Source organism: Ictalurus furcatus, chromosome 18 (genome assembly GCF_023375685.1).
Source record: "Ictalurus furcatus strain D&B chromosome 18, Billie_1.0, whole genome shotgun sequence".
NCBI classification, from domain to species: Eukaryota; Metazoa; Chordata; class Actinopteri; order Siluriformes; family Ictaluridae; genus Ictalurus; species Ictalurus furcatus.
This window is the reverse complement of record NC_071272.1, coordinates 364,383-385,801: the sequence shown is the minus strand read 5'-3', so window position 1 is coordinate 385,801 and position 21,419 is coordinate 364,383. Positions and strand designations below refer to the sequence as shown.

Genomic DNA, 21,419 nt, shown 5'->3' with positions numbered 1-21,419 from the left:
GCGATGATATTCAAACAGAAACCATATCGACAGCAGTTAACGAGCTGTTTTAAATGAGCCGTTCACCGTTTTGCATTCTAATGACTTGTATTTTAATCCAAAAGCGTGATATTTATCATCATCCTGTGATCCTGTGTTAGTGTCTTTCAATTTTTGTCTTTATTAAAGTTATATTTATTAAAGAGTGTCTGTTTTTTTTCCCTCACTGGTTGCAATGTAAATAGCATTATTTTAATGCTCAGAAGTTACACCTCTGTGGGCTGTTTGACTCGACACATATACATATCACACTATACATAAAGCCATACATTTCCTTCTTGCAGAGCTTGCAATATCCTTTTTATAAATATTTTTATTTTCTAGCCAATTTGTCAAACTGGTAGCCAGACACAGTGGGGTGATGTTAGCAAGCGGATAATCATTTAATACACACAAAAGGCACCTGCCACCTGCCAGTATAATTTACATCCAGTGCTGAGATCAGACTAAAGAGGCTAACATTACAGTCAGCTCTAAGTCCCAGAATTCACTGCTATAGTGGAAGTTATCCCGTCGTTCTGGCAGACACGCCTTTAACACGAAAAAAAATAATTAATAAGGCTTTACTGGTGAATTTTTGTTCATTGTCCACTTTTCATAATGATGGAATAAAAACAACTGTACCTTTAAGAGTGCAGCACATGTGTATACACAACTAATGATAAACTCGCACTCAAAGGCTTCCTGGTACAGCTCAAAACTTCATTCTTCAGCACAGTTATGGAGACGATCGCAGACAAAAAGCACCAGTGCAACAATGACAAAATTCAATCCTCTTCCTTTTGATTTAAATAGTTTTATTTAAAAATTATGAACACAAAATGGCAGAACATGTATATTAAATATTCCACATTCCAGCACACATGCCCACTCTCTCACACACGCTAGGGATGTCACGAGAACCGATACTCCGGTACCAACATTGTTAAAACGTGACGGTATTTGTTTTTCTGCAGTAGCATGGGTACTTATGGTAGCGAGGGTACCAAGGTTGCAATTATTCCGGACCTGAAGGGGGCAGCAAATACATGCAAGTGTTTTAGTCGGGCCACAAGTGGTGAAGAAGAACACCTACAAGCACACGGGGGAAAACTACAGAAGTTTAGTGCCGCCGTGACTAGGTTGAGAGGAAATGTGGTATGAGTTAAATATGGAAATACTTCACATTCGGGGCGGATGACGACAAACATATAATTGATGCTCTGAAGCCGGTGTGTAACCGACGCTATCGTTCATCTCAAACAAAGCGAGGAAACACCTGGAATTTGGTGAAGCACCTGAAAGACGGTCCTGTATTATGTTTGTTTGAGGCAGCTGCATTGTGGCGTGAAACCAGCTAACGCTATGCTCCATGTAATGTTTGTGAGAGAGTTATTTTTTAATGATGCTAACACATTGCAGTGTTATAAACTACCTCCTAATGGCCACCATGCATCTCCATTCAGCCCGGGGCCTGTCAGATACATGTAGCCTCATGTCACTCATAATTATTCACACATTCATGCTTTCAATAAATCTTTCTGTCCTGCCACCATATCAGTGAATTTAAACTAATGCTTGCATTCAGAGTATAAGGGGTGTGTGTGTGTGTATATGTTTATGTGTGTGTGTGTGTGTGTGCGCGTTTAGGAGTGCACCTCCACTGTAGCCTCCACTCATTGTCAGACAGTGTTTGATAACAAAAATATCCCCCTCTCACTCTCTCTTTTTGCCAGGATCAGTCAGAGGAGGATGTCCTTCCTCCAGGAGAGTTTTTTATTTTATTTTTAAACCACACCGTGGTATCGACTTTGGTATCGAGTATCGTGTACTTTTGGTGGTATCGGTACCGACTACTAGATTTTTGGTATCGTGACAACACACACACATACACATATATATATATATATACACACACACACACACACACACACACACACACACACACACACACACACACACACACAAACACTTCCAGGTCATAGAGTGCTGAGAAAGTCTTTCACCTGGGAAAAGAAAAGGGAAAACATTGTAGTCTACAACATTTACATGTTCAGTACTCTTATCTAATGTGAAAGACAGGAAGAACACAGTTGTGTGTATACATAAAAATGTTTATGTGAATGAAATCGTTTTAAATACATTTAGCCACCTAAATACGCTCTTCATCTGACAGAATGCCACATTCACTTTGTGTGCATGTGTGCGTGTGTGTGTGTGTACATAAACATGAGTATGAGAGAGAGGGAAAGACAGGAGAAAAGTTGCTACCTTTTCAATCATGTCAGCACATTTGAATTTATCGCCTTTAAAGTCATCGTTGACATCCAGGGTGAGAACGGGAACCTCACAAAGATAGTCAAAGTCCATACTGCACAACACACACACACACACACACACACACACACACACACACAATATACACATAAGTAAAATACATACATAAGTATAAACATAACATTTGAATGGAACCTACAGGGAACCTCCAGCCTTGTTCACCCATCCATGCAACAAAATCTCAGTGATTTTGACCCTGGCATGATTGTTCCTGATAGACAGGCTGGTTTGAGTATTTCTATAACTGCTGATCTCCTGGGATTCTGATGCACAACAGTCTGTAGAGTTTACTCAGAATGGTGCAATAAAGAGAAGCATCCAGTGAGCAGCGGCTCTGAGGATGGAAATGCGTTGTTGATGAGAGAGGTCAACAGAGAATGGCCAGACTGGGTGACAGAAAGGCTACAGTGACTCAGATACCCACTCTGTAGTGGTGAGCAGAAAAGCATCTCAATATTCACAGCACATCAAACCTTGAGGTGAATGAGCTACAACAGCAGAAGACCACGTCAGGTTCCACTCCTGTCAGCCAAGAACAGAAACCCTGAGGCTGCAGTGGGCACAGGCTCACCAAAACAGGACAGTTCTCATGACCTTGAGATCCTTAGACTGTCGTCCATGAGTATACAGAGTGTGTGTGTGTGTGTGTGTGTGTGTGTGTGTGTGTACCTCAGGGTCCTGTGCTGAAGCCAGCACTCGTGCTTGTAATGGAGTTTCTCCAGATACTCCAGCGGAATCCCTTGCTCCTCCTCTCTGCCTCTCACATGCAACCTCTCCAAACACCTCTAAGCATCATACACAGATGCACACACACACACGTTACCAGAATTACTCACTCACTCACTCAATAAATAAATAAATAAGATTCTTTATTTTCTAACTAGTGCTGTCACTGGTCTTGTCTTTTTCAGATGTTGTAGTCATATTATCCTAAAGCCTTATTAAACACAAGCAAATTCAGAGCAATTTGATATAAAAGCATATAAAACTGTAAAATATATATATATATATATTTCACAGGTAATTATTTGTATGGTCCATTTTGTTGCTTCTTGCAACTTTTTAAGGAAAATTGAGCTTAAAAACATTTCTCAACTTTTCACACATTTAAGGCATAAATATAAAGTTTATATTTTATATATGAATCGTAATTTGAGTCAAGGTGTGTACCTCTGGTTTGGCCCGCAGGTAAATGATGCCATCCAGCTCGATGTGCTGGCCGAAATGTTTATGCAGCCAACCGTGCCAGTCCTGATAAATGGCCCACTCCGTCTCATTTAAACACTCACTCTCATACAGATTGGCTGCAAAGATGTACCTGCAGGACAGAAAGAGACTCAGACTTAAACACACTGAAATCCAGTAGGATCCAGTACAGATCAGACCCTTAAAAAATCCCCAGAACACAGTCAAAAACACTGCGTGTATTCCATACATCTGAAATACTTAATCTATCAGTCAGTCAAATCCCATACTGAACACTACTGAAAAATATGTGAAAAATAAGCAGCAGTGATTCCAGAAGCAAAAAACAAAAAACTAGAATAAACGGGAAAATAAAGCAAAATGAATCAGAAGTAATATTTTTGAAAAATTCATTTTGATTCGATTCTCATTATATGGATTTGCAAAATCATTTGTTATAAATGTATAAATGTATCATGAATATTTTGCTTGTGGGTTTTATTATTTTATTTGAAACGTTTGCCATAAAAATCAACTCCATAAAACACTCACACTGTCTGCCTGAACGGTGCATTTGTATGAAATATATAAGGCATTGACAGGATTGGAATAAACGAACAAGTTCTTCATTATAAAGTTCAATTTCAGGGCTAAAACTGTATATTCATATCAGTTATACATCACTTATTTATATTAGTAATGTACTACTGAACAATATTTATCAACACACACACACACACACACACACACCTGTCACTGTAGACAGATCTCTCGAAGAACTGCACTGGGTTCTCCGCGTGGTGCAGGTTGCCGCTGGCGGAGTTGATTTGGGCGCGCACACGGCTCATGCACGCATAACTCTGGAATGTGTACGCCCAGCGTTCCGGTTTCTCATACATCATCTGCAATACGTTCCCCCCACTCTTTTGGGATGTGGTCAGCTCCTGACACACACACACACACACACACACACACACACACACACACACACACACACACACACATCATATAGGAGCACTATTCTGAACATGCAGCATTTTAAAGTGGCCTGATTAATTATTTCTTTCTCCATTTTGTCCCCGGTTTTCAAAAAATTTTGTTATTCAACTCTTATTATTTAGGCAAAAGGCATTTGTAAAGAACCAATGCTCTGGTAAAGTACTTTCCTAAAAACCCATCACATACTTTTCTGCTTTTCCTCCTGTTATCAGAGTTGATGTTACGCATCTCTCATTTCAATAGGAACAAACTGAACCATCTTTAACCGAAAATGTTTCCTATATTAAATCATAAATTGCTCCCCCAAACAACTTTAAATTCTTGGCAAAAATGGATCTGCACCAGTTTTCTATTTATTTTAAACGCAGTCATGCCGTTTGTCATCTAAATTCTAAATGAAGCTCATTTTTGACTCCAAACATGTTCAGCTGATTTGGCTCCATTTAAGGTAAACGGAACATTTGGGTAAATTTGATTTCTAAACTCTTTCTGTGAGTCATGATACAATGCTACTTCTTAAGCGGACACAGGACTGAGTTGCAGTAAAAATGTCTCTGGGTGCGGTAGAACTCTGGTGTACAGTTAGTTTTTGACTCTACCATCTGCTGACTCACAGGGGGTGTGTGGGGTATGTGGGGTGTACGGTGTATTATTGCATGTCACAGCTGTTGCTGGGAGGACATTTGCAGAACATGAACAGCAGTTGCTCAGAGTAGCCTATTCCATTCAAGTCCATTCCACACAGTGATGTGCAGACTTCCGTCAACACTGTATACTCCAAGCCATCAGAACACGCACCAAATTCATCACAACCTCATTCATATACTTGCTGCAAAATCCTGGTGTGCAACAGTGTGCATCTGTTTGGACACATTGTTTCCTTTAAATAATACAAGGATGAAACCGACCATGTTTCTTTATAAGTTACAGTTCATTCATCCATGTATGTGTTTAGTAAAAAAAGTTAAATCATTTAATATATATACTAACCCATGTCCAATCAGACACTGGGGTTGCACAAGCACACTCTCAGTGCTGGTCCCAAGCCCGGATAAAATGGGGACACAAGAAAACAATCCAGTACAGTTACAGGAGAAGCATGTGAGAAAAAGTATTTGCGCAGACAGAGACCTTATTTAGGTGTGCAATTGCGAACATCCTTTGTTTAATGCATGTCTGCTTCCTGTTAATATTTTTACCAGACATTGTGTCTGACCATTTTTTATCAGACATTTTGAATTTTTAATGGTCGAAAACCAGTATTTAACGGCTAACGGAAACTCCGCTATCGGCCTTGAATATCGTTAGCCGCACGAGATTCTAGAAGCACTTTTACATGTCTGTAAGTTCGGGGACCGGGACCTTCCTCCCGACTTGCTGAATCACTACGCTCTTAGTGTTCTGGGACCTGCAGATTTACAAATTAAGCGATGAATGACTATAAACATGAGTGGATGTCCTAACAGGGAGTCAATATTGAAGCCAAAATGTCTCTGAGGCCCTCTAGTGGCTGTCTGCAGTATAATATTTAGCTCCACCTATTCCCATGTTAGAGAATGGAGACCTTTACAACCAAATTAGGTGCGTTTCAAAACCATAATAGGTGCGCTTTAATAAAACAGACCGAATGTGTGTGGGTTTTTTTAAGAAACAGAATTATAAGCGTGCTTCATTTTGAATTGCACACGCCGTGAAAATCAGTTTCAGACTGCGCTTCAAGTTTCAAAATTCAGATGGTATAATACAAATTCCAAACAACAACTTAAAAAACTTTTAAAATGATAATAAAATCAGATTCTTGCCTTTACATTCAGATTTGTAATGCACAATGATTCTAACCCCATAGATTATTCAACATGCCTGTGACAGGTTCACGCCTGAGTTCAGCTTAAATACTTACTGGTGTGGTGTTGTTAGAACACCTGGTTCAAGATAACCGTCAGCACGTGCACACAACCTAAATAATTTTTGGATTATTTTTATTTATTTTTAAAAACATCATTACCTCAAATTCTCCATGTTGAGTTTGTACATTGCACCACCTAGCGATGGGCTCGGGTACTACCTCCCACTCTTTATCATGCTGCTCCAGCAGGCGGACAAACGTGGACTTCCCCGCCGCTAAGGACAAAAAATATCAAAAGAACCGCAAACCAGCACGTTACCATGTTCTTAAACGATTAACTCACACAACTCACACATAACCCACTGAGGATTCGGAAGAACATTAAAGTACAAATTCTTCCTGGAAATAAAAAATGAAAAGAGTGCTTGTGTAAAAGTCTTGGACACATGCAAAGAAATGCTGTAGAGAAAACATGCCTTCAGAAATAGTGAAATTAAATGTTTCTATATTTACTACAAAAGCAGTAAATAAAACAAGGTAAATATTTGGTGGAAATGAGCTGAGCATCTTGCAGAACCAGACTCAGTTCTTCTGGACACTTGGACTGTCTCATTTGTGTCTTGTTTTTGAGGGAAAACCCAGAAACCTTCATTATGTGTTTTTTTTTTCTTTCTGAAAAGTGGACTCCTGTATAATACACTGCTTTCTTTACTGACACACAAACATTTATCATATATGTAATATTTAATCTTGGGCTGGAAAACTACTGTTGAGAAATCTAAAAGGTCTTGGTTAAATAATGTTTAAGCTAAACATAATGATCTATTTTCTATTTGCCACACACATTTATCTCCTATATTATACTTTCACAGAAATAAGCCGTCACTAAACATCAACATTATACAGATATTATTAAATGATATATTTATTGATGTATATATTTATACCAGGCTGCTTCTCCGGTTCTACTCACCGATGTTTCCCTCAACAGAAACCCGCTTTAATCTCTTCTCCAGGCTGTCGTTCAGAGCACTGGAACAAGCTCTTTTAGGAGTACGAGACATTTTAATCGCTCCCTTTATGTGTCTTATGTGTCTGTAATGTCAAAGTAAATAAACACCGGAAACGTGTGAGCGCGCTTGAATTTTGGCGCTTTGTTGAAGAAAAGGAGCTGCAGTGTGCGGAAATAACAGACATCCAATGGCGGAAGAGCAAGGCTTCTATTGGTCTACAATATGGTTCTCATTGGTTGGCAAATTCAACCAGCGGGTAGTGAGCACTCTGATTGGTCAAACATCGTGGACGGTGCGTTGTGACAAAAGAAGCAGTTCGGGAGAAGATTCTTGACAATACACAGCATTTATTACTGTAAGACAAACATCAGTCACTGGTTTTTGTAAAATACCCATTCCAACAGCCACATATATATATATACACACACACACACATACATACATACATACATACATACATATATATATATATATACACACACATACATACATACATATATATATATATATATATACACACGTACATACATACACACGCACACACATATACATACATACACACGCACACACACACACACACACACATACATACATACATATATATATATATACACACGTACATACATACACACACACACACACATATACATACATACACACGCACACACACACACACACACACACATACATACATACATATATATATACACACGTACATACATACACACACACACATATACATACATACACACGCACACACACACACACACACACACATACATATATATACACACGTACATACATACACACACATATACATACATACACACGCACACACACACACACACACCATGGTCTGTCTGAATACTCGATGCTGATTGGCTGGAAGGTAGTTCTGGTCAGTTTAATCACCATTAATGCACTGCCTATAAACAACTGTAAACAGAGTAACATACAGCTTCATTATTAGTTGAAACACACAGAGATGCAGGTAATTCACACATATACAGTCTCTCTCTCTCTCTCTCTCTCTCTAATAACTATTTACTATAATTAATTCAAATAAATGTATTCTTAGCGCACTACTTTATATATCGGTATATAATATGTGAACCGGAAGTGCACCACAGTCTTTGACAGATGGCTAATTCAAGGTTAGTGTGTGGAATAAACCCTGTTTTAAAGCTGCATTACTGAACTTTGCCTTTCTATTGCAATCTCTGTTTGAAACATAAAATTGTAAGTTACTTGTGGAGTTGTATATATATTTTTACATGGGTTGTGCTTCGGTAATGCTCCTCTGCATGGGTTGTATATTAGCTCCAATACTTGAAAACAGAGGTGGAGGCAGATACGGTTTTCTTGGAGTAGAGGTGAATTACTAACTGGCAGAAAATAAGTGCACTGTACCACACTGACCATAGCAAAACAAAACAAAAACAAAAACACAGGAAACGTGATACCCGGCTGAATCAAGTGAACAGTTGTGCTAATGTTAGCTAGCTACCTATTGAGCCACTGAAATGAACCTGTTCAGCAGGAAAAAAGCCATGTCTGCGCCAGTCTTCGATCCCTTCTGATCTCCGAGTTGTCACCACCTCTCAAAAGCCACGTCAATATTTATTCTCATTTTGGCACAAGCTCTGTCGTGTTCCCTTTTTGACTGCAGGTCCTCTGCAGTTCCAGGTGTCTTGGTTTTGACAGGAGATGATTGCTGTTTAGAACTATCCAGATTTAAAGCAGTCATCTAGATCAGTGGTTTTCAAAGTGGGGGCCGCCAGGGGGCGCCCGGGGGCCTCAACAATTTGGTGTAAAAAATAAATTCTCACCCTCAGACAACCACACACACACTTTTACACACACACACACACACACACACACACACACACAATCAATTCCTAATGTAATGTAATGTAAAGATGTAAGGTGTAATTATTAATAAAAAAGGGGGATATATTCAGAAGTCTGTATTTTTAATGTGTTTTAAAGACATCTTGCAAAAGGGGGGCCTCGGTCAAATGTTAATGCCATTTGGGGGGCCTTGCCCTGGAACAGTTTGGGAACCCCTGATCTAGGTGACAGGTTTAAATTCTAAGCAACTGAATTTAAAAGACCAAGCTACAAACACTCCACCATCCTCAGCACCCACACACACAATGCAATTTCTGTTTACGGACGTGACGTAACCACGCACAGATGAATGATGTCAAACTGATCCGATGTCAAATTGACCCGACAGCTCACATTATAAATCATTATTATAAGCTTGCTGTTGTGAATCGGGATACGGAAGGCAGACAGTTCGGAACACTGATGTTTTATGTACTTTCTCAGTAACTGATGTTAGTTACTTTTTAACCAAAAAGAGTTCCATACTGCAGCTTTAAATACCTGCGCAGTCACGAGGAATTTTGACGGCCTTGAATGTGCCACTCTCCAAAGTGACGCTTTAGTTTGGCTCCGCCCACAAACCCCCGCAGGCGAGGGAACCTCCGGGACAAGTCACAGAGACAATAGGCTTCTAAACCTCATCTGTAAAATTAAATCTATTGTTGACGCAGAGAGGAGAGTGACCTGGGGAAACTACCGGGGCGGTAGACGAGCTTGGAGAAAACCGGAACCGGCAGCACTCGGTGTGAGCTCGGTGAGGTTTGTTTGGATCGGAACCGGTTAGATTGTTGTGTGTTCTGCTCAGGACCAGGATCAAGCCATAAGCCGCAGATATTTAAATACCCGCGTCTGTGATCATTCTCGGCGATCTAGGATCTGATCTACACGTCGGATAAATATTTGTTCTTGTTCGTGGCTTGCGTCAGCTGAACACGGGTCAGTTGCTGTGTCAGGACTGTTAATAACGACTGCAGCTTTAAAAGAAACAACAGATCGGAGAACGGAGCCGGGCTTGTCGTCGTGGCTGAATAATAAAGTGCTGACGTCAGCAGCGGTTTGTGTTCCCGGTGGATCTGTAACAGATCCCGACTGAATCATTTATACACGGGGTAAAATGAGCTCGGAGGAAGCGACCGCGCCGAACAAAAACACCGCCGCCGATGGGGACGGCATGTCCTGGTGGTACCGGTGGGTGTGCAAGACTGCTGCTGTACTGGGCGGAGTCTGTAAGTAAAAACGCTCTCTCTGTCTCTCTCTCTCTCACACACACACACACATCCACTACACCTGTATTTTACCTGGACGAACAGCTACTCCCAAAGCCGAGAAATGCTGCTTAACGTTAAACCTTAAAAATTGCAGCCAAAATGGACAATTTTACAAATGTACACAATTTCCCAACCTCTGATAGAATCAGTTAGCCATAACATCTGTTGTACAGACAGCGTTACCAACTCTTTTCAAGGGGAAAGTAGATATGAAGTCACCAGAAGACCTCATACACTAATGTACATATCCTCCAAATTATCATGATTGTTTGCATATCTAAACGTATTCCATGAAAACTTCATGAAATTTTTTTATGTAATTTAAAAGTAGAGAAGGAGTACTTTACACTGTCCGCTGTGTGCGCGGCCATGTTGATTTGGGAAGGAACTGGTATACTGCAATTAGGCAAAGTTTCGACTTGTAATTCCCCACCTACAACTGGTAAAAAAAATAATAAAAGCACCAAAAATGCCCAATCAACCTGAAATCTCAGCTGTTCAACTTGGGGTAGCCTAGTCTTCTCCACCAGTTCCTTCCCTGTACTTATCCTGCAAAATTGCTTCATAAGGAATTTCACTTGCATTAGATGCATCAGATGAAAACAAAATCTCCCTGTGTGTCTGGAAGAATCCAATTCAGGACATTACAGCAGGGTCCAAAATGTATTCTAAAACTAGCATAAAAGTAGCTTACTCACACACTCCCATTATATACACTTACACACTCCCATTATATACACACACACACTCCCATTATATATATACACACACACACACACACATACCCCATACAAAATTGAGGCGGGCTGTGGACATTTTAACAGCATTCTTTTATTCAGCAAAGACACAGAGGGGTAGTGTGTGTGTGTGTGTGTGTGTGGCATTGGCCTGCATGAATAGCTCTCAGTTCACTTCAGCCTAATGCTGATTGCTTAGTGTTTTAGTAAAAATATATCAGTCTAAACAGGATTTCTCTGAGTTTTTTTTGTGATTTTTGCAGCCAAACGCTTGATTTTCTTGTGTCTTTTTTCATAATTTGTTATGCAATCTGCGGAGGGTTTTTTTTTGCAGAAAGCTACTGGAATTGGCGAATTGCGATTGTTTGAAACTGTTTGCACGGTCTTTCGCACTGATGTTCGTTGGTAAATGAGACGTTTTCGCTGTACTCACGTTTGACGCGTGTGAATCAAAGAAGACGTTGGCTGAATGCGCGTTGTGATGACGTCACACGGCGTGTCTTGGTCCAAATCTGTAGGAAATCTGTGGTAATTTTGAAAAATTGCAATCTCTCGCAAAGTGTTTTTGATGTTGTGAACATTTCTAAAAATTGCAAAATCACAAAATCCTAGAGGGACTGATATAAGATCAGTGTGTGGAGTGGGGTTTTTTCTGACTCGGATAGTGGGACTACTGGTAAAAGAAAAGGAATTACTGGTAGAACAAATTTTTATTTAATGTATTGTGGATTTAATGCTCATTGAATGACATTCTCTCTCTCTCTCTCTCTCTCTCTCTCTCTCTCTCTCTCTCTCTCTCTCTCTAGCCTGTGCTGCGATGGGTGTTTGGAACTGTGTGACTGTGAACCCCTTAAATATCGCCGCAGGAGTCTGGATGGTGTGAGTGTGTAACCCCCCCCCCCCAAACACACACACACACACACACACACACACACACACGCTTACTTTATTCTGTGTGTATGTGGCATTTAGCAGGTTAAGAGCCATGCTCTGCAAACTTCACTCTTTCAGGGGAATGCTCTGTGTATGTTTATGGACACACTGCTTGTGTATTTGCAGGTTGACGGCGTGTGTGTTGTTCATCTGTGAAGTCCCATTCTGCTGTCAGTTTGTGGAGTTTGCGAATGTCGTAGCAGACCGAGCGGACAGGATGCGACCCTGGCAAAAAGCAGTGCTTTACTGTGGGTCAGTGTGGGTCAGAGGAAGGGATGAAGTAGGGATGGAAGAAAGAGAGAGTTTATTATGGTCATGCTACACAGGCCTTAGCTGGGTTGCTTATTGCATTTGTGGTGGATACGATCCCACAAAAACTTAAACTTATGACCCATAAGTCACTGTTTATAAATGCTATCCTACAAAAACATAATCACAGTGGATAAAAGAAAACATTTGGAAAGATATGCCATTTTTAATTCAGTCCAAAAGGTGTCTCCCATTTGGGTGGGATGAAAACCTGTAGCCATGTCTGTCCTTTAAGATTGAAGACACCTGCTTTAGTCACTTGCATAGATCTGGATTGTGGAAAATGCAGCTAATCTATAGATGAGTCAAATATTGTCCCAGTGATGTCACTTTGACAGTAAGACATTTCAAAGTGTCATTAATTTTGGAAAGAGTCTGGAAGAAAATGAGATGAAGGATTAATTATACCTCTGGTTGTCTATCAGGATGGCACTGTTCCCGGTGTTCCTCAGTCTGAGCATCACCACTCTGTTTGGGAACGCTGTTGCCTTTGCTACGGGAGTGCTTTATGGACTCGCTTCCCTCGGAAAGAAGTGAGAATTTCCTTTATATACCAGAATGTGTACATTACCAATACAATAGTCCTGCACTATATTCTGCTGTGGATGTGCAATGTGTATGTGTAAATATTCACATATTTCCTGCCTGTTTTTGTCTCCTGACCGACTTAAAACATCTGATGCTTTTTCACAAATTTTTCACAATTCATCATAATTTCTCGTCAAAAGATATTATTTTGACTGACTCTGGACTTATACCTCTCTAATACACTGACTCACTCACATACTCACCCCCAATATGTATGTCTCTGTCTTTTTCCGTGTCCCTGTCTCCCTTTTCTTGTGTCCAGGGGGGATGCAGTTAGCTACGCTCGGCTGCAGCACCAGAAACAAGGCGACGAAGAAAAACTTACAGGCACGACAGACGGCTCGACTCTGTGACTCCTCTCCCTTCTTCCGTTACCGCTCGTTCTTCTACCTCTTCCATCCGTCTCTCCATCTCTGTGTCTGGGAGATTCTTCAACAACTCGTGTTGTGGTTTTATTTATCCTAGATTTATTACTTTTTATTACAACAGGCCGTGTTTATGTACGGTACTGTGCAAAAGTCTTCGGCACATGCAAAGAAAGATACCTTCAATAATAATAAAAAGGTACTTTAAAGTGCAGTAATAAACCGGAACAAATTAAACAAAATCACAATTTAGTTTGATGACCCTTTACTTTATAAAAAAAAAAAAAAAAAAAAAAAAAAAAAGTCTCAGGTACACTTTCTACAGTTTTCTAGGGAAATGAGCTGAACGATTTCTTCTTCATCTTGTGGAACCAGTCACGGTTCTTCTGGAGACTTTGACTGTCGCGTTTTCTTCTTATTTTTGCAGCAGAACCCAGCAGCCTTCATTGTGTTTTTTTTTGTCTGAAAAGTGTTCTCTTACGTAATACGCTGCTTTCTTTAATGACACACGAACGTTTTTCTGTAACGTTTCATTTTGTGCTATAAAACTAATGTTTGGAAATTGAACATGTTTTTGTATCGATAATAATGTAAAAGTCATCAAATAAAAATCCATCAAGTTTGTACTTAAAAAAACAAAAAAAACCAAACAAACAAAGAGGGTGCCTAAGACGTTTGCACAGTACTGTATATATATTTTGGTGTTTGAATTCGTTTTCTGCTCTGCTCATGATTGGCTGTTGTGCAGTGAAGTTTCATTTATTTGAAATTCCTGATTCAGACACTGAACTAACCTCACGCACAGAGATCCAGAATGCATGTTACTGACTAATGGGAGTTGTGCTGAGTGGGATTTTATTCACCTGAATTCTGAAAACTGTGACTAGAACAGCGATTTCTCCAGGATGTTGTTAATAAATAATCTGGGATTATGGGAATATCTGAATTTACTTTGTCTGCCAATGAAAGCTTGTGGTAGATTAAGGATGCCATCAAGATCGACCTGGCTGCATGTTTAATATGGAAGATGGAAGTGTATTCTGTGTTTGCAGGTGTGTGTGTATGTGTGTCACCAACCAGACAGAAGGCAGTGATCATGTTGCTCATTGTGGTGTTTAAATGGAACTGGTGAAACTGTGATTTTGACATTGGGTAGATAAAGGCACAACACATTCAAGTGGTTAGTCATTAGGGCTGCAACTAACCATTATATAATCGATCATTTCATAGATTTTTTTAATTTCATAATCGATTAATCAGCTGATTATTATTTTTTAATTAATCAATTAATTGGATTTTTTTTTTGGCCCAAATGTTCAATACCATTTTTTTCATTTATTTAAAATAAAATCCATAAACTTGAGTGTTAAAAATATCAACTTCAGACTAAAACTTTACAAGTATGTATGTATGCATTATTTTTTGCTAGGCATTTGAGAAATATGGATGCAGGGTGTGAAGATTATTAGTTAGATCACATATTCCTAACCCTGGTGTACAGCTGTTAACTCTTTTATACGAACAGTGTAGAACAAGGCAGAATGACGAAACCATCACGGAATGTCATCAGTTCATGTTTCAGCAGAATAAGCTAAATGCTACATTAGGTTGGAATGTTAAACTAATTAATGTTAGCCTTTTTTAGGAACGAAACACTGACCGAAGGTAAAGTTCAAGCTTTCTTACCTGACTGCTGGAAGTCTCAGTGAAGAAACAGGACACAACATGCATGTAAGATGCAACAGTGTAAGCTGGTATAAGAGAAAATTTAACACCGAGACATCCCAATTGAAGAAAAAAAATGACACAGGTGCTGACCTAATATTAATATCACTGCTCTCGATTAAGGCCGTGGTTACATCAGCAGGAGTGCAGCTGAAGATTAGCAGTGGAGCTGTATCCACATTCACAGCAGCACGGATTAACCCTACAACTGTACGAGTAATACACCGTAGGTAGATTTCCCCCCCAACAGGTTTGTTCTTTATGAAATCACTACTACTTCAATTCAATTGCATTTTTATTCGTATAGGGATTTTAACAACGGACATTGTCACAAAGCAGCTTTACAGAAATAAATAAATTCAGGATATAAATTCCTCCACATCTAAAATTTCAGTAGAAATCTGAAAAGAATGTTTTCTGTGACCTCTCCACCTATACTAATATAAACTCACTCGTATATGCGGCTCTCTTTTAGACGTCTTTTAATAGTGTGCATTCAAAATGACTCTGAAGAATAAAACAAACTGTTAGACACCGTGTCTGAAATACAAATACATGTGTACGTACACATATATACATGGAACATTTCCAAAGTGCTGCACTGGAGGAATGCAGCGAGTGTGATTGATGCATTATTCACTGGCAGTCACCTATGAAGTAAAGAGCTGATGTGTGTCAATGAATTATTATAAACTGACCCCAAAATTAGAGATGCCACGCCAGACATTGCTAATGATAAGACTGAGAGAACTACTGAAGGAGTGATTTACTGCTGGATGTAATGTGATGGAAACACTCGTCACCTGGAACTCTTCTGTCATTACTGTGTGGGTGTGTGTTTCAGTTTCAGCTCCGGTTCATTCTTCACCTCCTGTGTGCGTTGGGCATTTGAGCGTTTCTCGAGTCAGCTTTAGCTCTGGGTTTGCGAGGGCTTTTCTGGCTGGTGGTCTGAACCCTGCTGGCTTTAAGATCTGCCTCCCACTTCTTTTTCACCAGTGTGTACAAACGCATGGTGGCCTGAGCATCCTGGACCTAGAATATATACATGCACACACACACACACACACACACACACAAAGCATATTGTTGGTACCAAAGTTAAAAAGTATACAGTCCCGTCCAAAAGCATGGCCGATTCTGTTTGTGCTATACAGTGAAGACATTTGGGTTTGGGTAGTGCCACAGAAACACGTGCACCCCTGTAACACAGACAGTAGGTATGTAATTTAACAGAACTGAAGAGGAACATACAGACGAGTGCTCTCCCTGCTGTACTTTCACATTCAGAATCTCCCGACACAAAACCTTCAGCGCCGGACGTCCACTCTGTGCATGCGAGATAGGGAGAGACATTTTCAGCATTTACATCTATAAGATGCTCAATAAAGCCTCTATTTGAAGAATGTTTAGAAAACTACCTTTACTATCTTCTTAAACGGTTTGTACTTCTGAGTGTCTCTCGTATTTCTTTTTGGGTGATCCAGTAACAAAATCTATACAAGACAAAAGAATAAGCAGATCTTACAATGGCTTACACTTATATACACTACACATTCAGCCTGAACTCAACGGTGTACGGCACCTTCAGGTCATTATGGATGGCGTGTCCCACTAATATTCGGCCGTCCAGAATCTCAGCCACTTCCTGTTGTACTATTTTGAAGTTCTCCCCTGTGAAACATACACTAGGAACTGAATACCAATTATAAACACAATATCTTTGGCCATCCGGGTGATGATAAAATTAAGGCCATTGCTTAGTACTTTTTGATGCTAAAAAGGTCATTTCTTTTGCTCACCGTGTTCAATGTCAGCAGGCCGAATGCCGCTCACAGCCGTCCTGTAGTCGGTGACTTTCTCTGTTGGTTTAACATATTTGTCATAAACACACTTGCCAAAGTAGTTGACGATGGAGACGCGGGCCAACATGTTCTCCTCTCCTCCAGGCCCCACCCCTACCATCTCACAATCCATAGCAACAGCACGTGTCAATCTGTCAATCATGTTAAGCAGCAAGGAAGAAAAAAAGAAACATAACTAGAAGATATTTAATTAGAGAAACATGGCTATAAATACCAGAACACAAGGTATTTTCCAATAATGCTCTGGTGTTCTGGAATTTCCCATCACATTTACCACAAAACACAAAATGCTCGTTATTGTCCTATTATCAGCACCTGTTTTTGTGTACAAAAATGTTTTAAAGAAGAACAATACGATCAAAAAAAGTCATCACAAATAGTCACAGGCTACATCCAAATACCCACAAACACCACATCTTTTGCCACCGTGGATATCCCAGTAGGCTGCGGTGTGGGACACGGCTCCTAGCACGCTGCTGTAGCTGCATTATGTAAATAGTTAAGACTGCTTGTGTACCACAGATGCTGTAGTCTATTAGCTTGTCTTCTAGCAACAAGACATAGCAGAAGACAAGCTAATGGAACTCCTCTCTAGAGTTCTATGTTCTCGGCAGGAAAAACAGGTTTCTTATGTACCCATCGCAAGTGCTCCCCTTGACCAGCAACTGTTCCGTGCTGCTCTCTGTAATTTTGGCATCTGTTTTAGTCACACCAGTCCTCTTCCTCACAATGTCAGCCGGCTCCGAGCCCACAGCAGCCTCAATATCATCAGGGTCGATGTCGTCAAACCAGATATCTGCCCTTAAGAGAAAAACAGAGTATATGAGCAGTTTTCCATCAGATGTGCAGCACAGCTTGGCTCAGCAAATTACCCAGAATCCTCCACGCAAAGCCGGCAGTGTTGTACTGAAGTACCAATGTTAAGTTTCAATGTTAAGTCGGCACATACAGTTATAAATAAATAAACAAACAAACAAACAAACAAATAAATAAATAAATAAATAAATAGTGCAGACCGCAGACTGCTCAGGTACAAGCTCACAGATGTGCTGATTAATGTCTCACTAATAAATCAGACCAAAAGATTTTTAAGATCATGAGAAACATTTCAGTCAAGTGTCTCCAGACTTTTGACTGGTAGTGTATGCACCTAACCTCGAATATTACCATATACAATCAGGTCCATAAATATTAGGACATCGATAAAGTAAACGTTATTTAAGCTGTCAAACATATTATATTAGAGATGAAATGGGAATGATGAACATGAAAGACACACAGTGTGTCATTATGGGGTAGTGTTTGTAGAGTTTTGAGGAAAATAATGAATTGGATCCATTTTGGAATAAGACTGTAACATCACAAAATGTGGAGAAAGTGAAGCGCTGTGAATACTTTCCGGATGCACTGTATGTGGGTTCTAGAACTGAATGACTTTATGTAATTCTGCATTATATAAAGAAAAAACACAGAACAACTAAGTAAACGGCAAACATTAATTCATCACGGCTTAAATCATTTAACCACATAACAGGTCAAAAACAGATGGACAATAATAGTAATAGTTAAAATAATAGTTCCGGAAAATACTAGCATCAGAGAGGCGCTCTCTAACCGCCCTCTAGAGCTCTTCTATTTCGATTCAATGCATGTATACATACTCCGTTAGTTTCTTTTCCACCTCTTCAACTTTCTTCCTTTTGTCTGTCGGTTTCTTTTGTCCTCCCTCAGAACAATTCATTTTCCTCTTCTCAGTTTTGTGCCGTTTAGGATTACTGCCATTTTGTTCCGTTCCAGCCCCTTTGGATCCTTGCCGTTTGTTTAAGTCTTTATGTGTGGTTTTATCTGCGTCTTCGTTGCTGCTCTGAGCAGCTTTGTGGGATTCTTTCACTGGTAATGACTGAAGCTTCTTTGAATTCTTTGAAGCTTCCTTTGAGTTGAGAACCTGCAACAAACACCATTAAATTACACAACACATACTACTACTCCCAACCACTGACAACCACTCCCAACTACTGACAACTACTGACAACCACTCCCAACAACCGACAACTACTCCCAACTACTGACAACTACTCCCAACCAGTGACAACTACTCCCAACTACTGACAACTACTCCCAACCAGTGACAACTACTCCCAACTACTGACAACTACTCCCAACTACTGACAACTACTCCCAACTACTGACAACCACTCCCAACTACTGACAACCACTCCCAACAACCGACAACCACTCCCAACTACTGACAACTACTCCCAACTACTGACAACTACTCCCAACTACTGACAACCACTCCCAACAACCGACAACTACTCCCAACCAGTGACAACTACTCCCAACTACTGACAACTACTCCCAACCAGTGACAACTACTCCCAACTACTGACAACTACTCCCAACCAGTGACAACTACTCCCAACTACTGACAACTACTCCCAACCAGTGACAACTACTCCCAACCAGTGACAACTACTCCCAACTACTGACAACTACTCCCAACCAGTGACAACTACTCCCAACCAGTGACAACTACTCCCAACTACTGACAACTACTCCCAACCAGTGACAACTACTCCCAACTACCGACAACTACTCCCAACTACCGACAACTACTCCCAACCACCGACAACTACTCCCAACCACCGACAACTACTCCCAACTACTGACAACTACTCCCAACTACTGACAACTACTCCCAACCACCGACAACTACTCCCAACCACCGACAACCACTCCCAACTACTGACAACTACTCCCAACTACTGACAACTACTCCCAACCAGTGACAACTACTCCCAACTACTGACAACTACTCCCAACCAGTGACAACTACTCCCAACCAGTGACAACTACTGACAACTACTCCCAACCAGTGACAACTACTCCCAACTACTGACAACTACTCCCAACTACTGACAACTACTCCCAACCAGTGACAACTACTGACAACTACTCCCAACCAGTGACAACTACTCCCAACTACTGACAACTACTCCCAACTACTGACAACTACTCCCAACCAGTGACAACTACTGACAACTACTCACCATAAGAAGTCTTTTCCAGTTCTCCGAAAACTCTGCAGCGTCTCTGGGAGGAAGAAATACGTGTTTCTTCGCTTCCGGCACCATGTGTTTTCCTTTCTTGCCGGCTCTGGCGTTTCTCTTATCGCGTTCAGTTTTCTTGTTTGTTTCTGCACTAACAGTCTTAACGGGTTGCTTTAGCTTTACTTTAGACATTTCTAACAGCGGATCAGAATGGAAAAAAAAATCAACACTCAATTTCACTGAATCTAGCAAAACCAAACTGCACAGTTAACACCAACATTCATCGTCTAAGTCGAGGGTTTTTATTTTCTGTGAATATCCGATGACCGATAACAGATATATTTAAATGAATGCCTCGGCTAGTTAAAAAAATATATGATTACAGTGACTGAAATCGTAATAAGTTACGTATAATTGACCGCCTCCTCAGAAGAGAACCACCATGCTGTCAGTATTTCCGGTGTGTGTGTGTAACACTTACAACAGTCCGTTCTGGGAAACAAACAGTTCCGGATGGATTTTGCAGGTTAATTAATGTTATTTTAGTTGTTAGTATTTATATTGTTGTTAAAATACAATAATACAAATTTAATTCACATGTTGATTGGTTGGACTAAGATGTTTACCCAGCACCTTCTATAGATATTTCTGTATTTGGTTTTTAATATTTCATATAGACATCTAATTGAACACAGTTTGGTTTAGATAGAACACACAAGTGAAGACCGTCATCACAATCTGGCCCTTGTCCAAGACTCTCAGATCCTTAGCCCGTGTTTCCTGCGAGGTGAAACCCCTGCTAACCCTGAAGAACATTAAGGCTTGTCTGGATTTTTGTATTTATTTAATCCTGAATTGAATTTTTTGTATTTTCTATTTATTAAACGCCAGCTATTAGGCGCCACATTGCACTAGTCCTTCCTGAGAACAACCCATACATTAAAGTACCTGAACAGAATGTTTGTCTAAAAGGTGAGTGCAGAAAGCACCTGGTATCCACTGTAAAATCTGGTGGTAGATCATTAATGCTTTGGGCCCAGTGTCTATCGTCTGCCTGTCTAAAGATTGAGAGCGTCATGAATTCCACAAAGTGTCTGGATAATTTTGGGAAAAACCTGAGTGTGTCTGCCAAGAGGTTCAGACTTAAAGGTTGCTCGAGCTTTCAGCAATATAACTCATTCTGAACCCAAAGTTTTGGAGAAAATCATGAAATACTTTTTTTTGTTAAAAAAAGATAAATCTGTGCAAAACTCTATATTCATTTGGCTTTTTGCTTTGAATAAACATGTTGAAA

The 21,419-nt window shown here is 40.1% G+C and overlaps 3 protein-coding genes across 3 annotated transcripts; 1 reads left to right on the top strand and 2 right to left on the bottom strand.

Annotated features, from left to right (window-relative positions):
* Window positions 1–819: 819 nt before the first annotated feature.
* dck (deoxycytidine kinase) lies at window positions 820–7,824 on the bottom strand. The gene is made up of 7 exons (XM_053649579.1): window positions 7,359–7,824; window positions 6,545–6,660; window positions 4,291–4,484; window positions 3,526–3,673; window positions 3,025–3,140; window positions 2,290–2,389; window positions 820–2,024 (listed from the first exon to the last, which is right to left on the bottom strand). The coding sequence occupies exons 1-7, from the start codon at window positions 7,447–7,449 to the stop codon at window positions 1,998–2,000; spliced, it is 792 nt and encodes a 263-aa protein (XP_053505554.1). The 5' UTR covers window positions 7,450–7,824; the 3' UTR covers window positions 820–1,997.
* A 2,054-nt stretch (window positions 7,825–9,878) lies between these two features.
* On the top strand, window positions 9,879–13,760 carry cacfd1 (calcium channel flower domain containing 1). The gene is made up of 5 exons (XM_053649255.1): window positions 9,879–10,514; window positions 12,100–12,172; window positions 12,353–12,478; window positions 12,961–13,068; window positions 13,386–13,760. The coding sequence occupies exons 1-5, from the start codon at window positions 10,403–10,405 to the stop codon at window positions 13,474–13,476; spliced, it is 510 nt and encodes a 169-aa protein (XP_053505230.1). The 5' UTR covers window positions 9,879–10,402; the 3' UTR covers window positions 13,477–13,760.
* A 1,735-nt stretch (window positions 13,761–15,495) lies between these two features.
* On the bottom strand, window positions 15,496–21,176 carry rexo4 (REX4 homolog, 3'-5' exonuclease). Its single transcript, XM_053649254.1, has 8 exons — window positions 20,126–21,176; window positions 18,737–19,020; window positions 17,712–17,876; window positions 17,013–17,206; window positions 16,796–16,884; window positions 16,632–16,706; window positions 16,465–16,539; window positions 15,496–16,245 (listed from the first exon to the last, which is right to left on the bottom strand). Exons 1-8 carry the CDS (start codon window positions 20,315–20,317, stop codon window positions 16,078–16,080), a joined length of 1,242 nt encoding a protein of 413 aa, XP_053505229.1. The 5' UTR covers window positions 20,318–21,176; the 3' UTR covers window positions 15,496–16,077.
* Between the last annotated feature and the right edge of the window lie 243 nt (window positions 21,177–21,419).

Excerpts from the sequence above, each read along its gene's own strand:
- dck (XM_053649579.1), bottom strand. The coding sequence starts at position 7,449 with ATGTCTCGTACTCCTAAAAGAGCTTGTTCCAGTGCTCTGAACGACAGC. Across the intron at positions 3,674-4,290 it reads AGATCTGTCTACAGTGACAG|GTACATCTTTGCAGCCAATC; the intron begins GTGTGTGTGTGT and ends TCTGTCCTGCAG. Across the intron at positions 3,141-3,525 it reads ACCTGCGGGCCAAACCAGAG|AGGTGTTTGGAGAGGTTGCA; the intron begins GTACACACCTTG and ends TATGATGCTTAG.
- cacfd1 (XM_053649255.1), top strand. The coding sequence starts at position 10,403 with ATGAGCTCGGAGGAAGCGACCGCGCCGAACAAAAACACCGCCGCCGAT. Across the intron at positions 12,479-12,960 it reads AAAGCAGTGCTTTACTGTGG|GATGGCACTGTTCCCGGTGT; the intron begins GTCAGTGTGGGT and ends GTTGTCTATCAG. Across the intron at positions 13,069-13,385 it reads CTCGCTTCCCTCGGAAAGAA|GGGGGATGCAGTTAGCTACG; the intron begins GTGAGAATTTCC and ends TCTTGTGTCCAG.
- rexo4 (XM_053649254.1), bottom strand. The coding sequence starts at position 20,317 with ATGTCTAAAGTAAAGCTAAAGCAACCCGTTAAGACTGTTAGTGCAGAA. Across the intron at positions 19,021-20,125 it reads ACTGGAAAAGACTTCTTATG|GTTCTCAACTCAAAGGAAGC; the intron begins GTGAGTAGTTGT and ends TGTTTGTTGCAG. Across the intron at positions 16,246-16,464 it reads AGCAGGGAGAGCACTCGTCT|GTCCAGGATGCTCAGGCCAC; the intron begins GTATGTTCCTCT and ends TATATATTCTAG.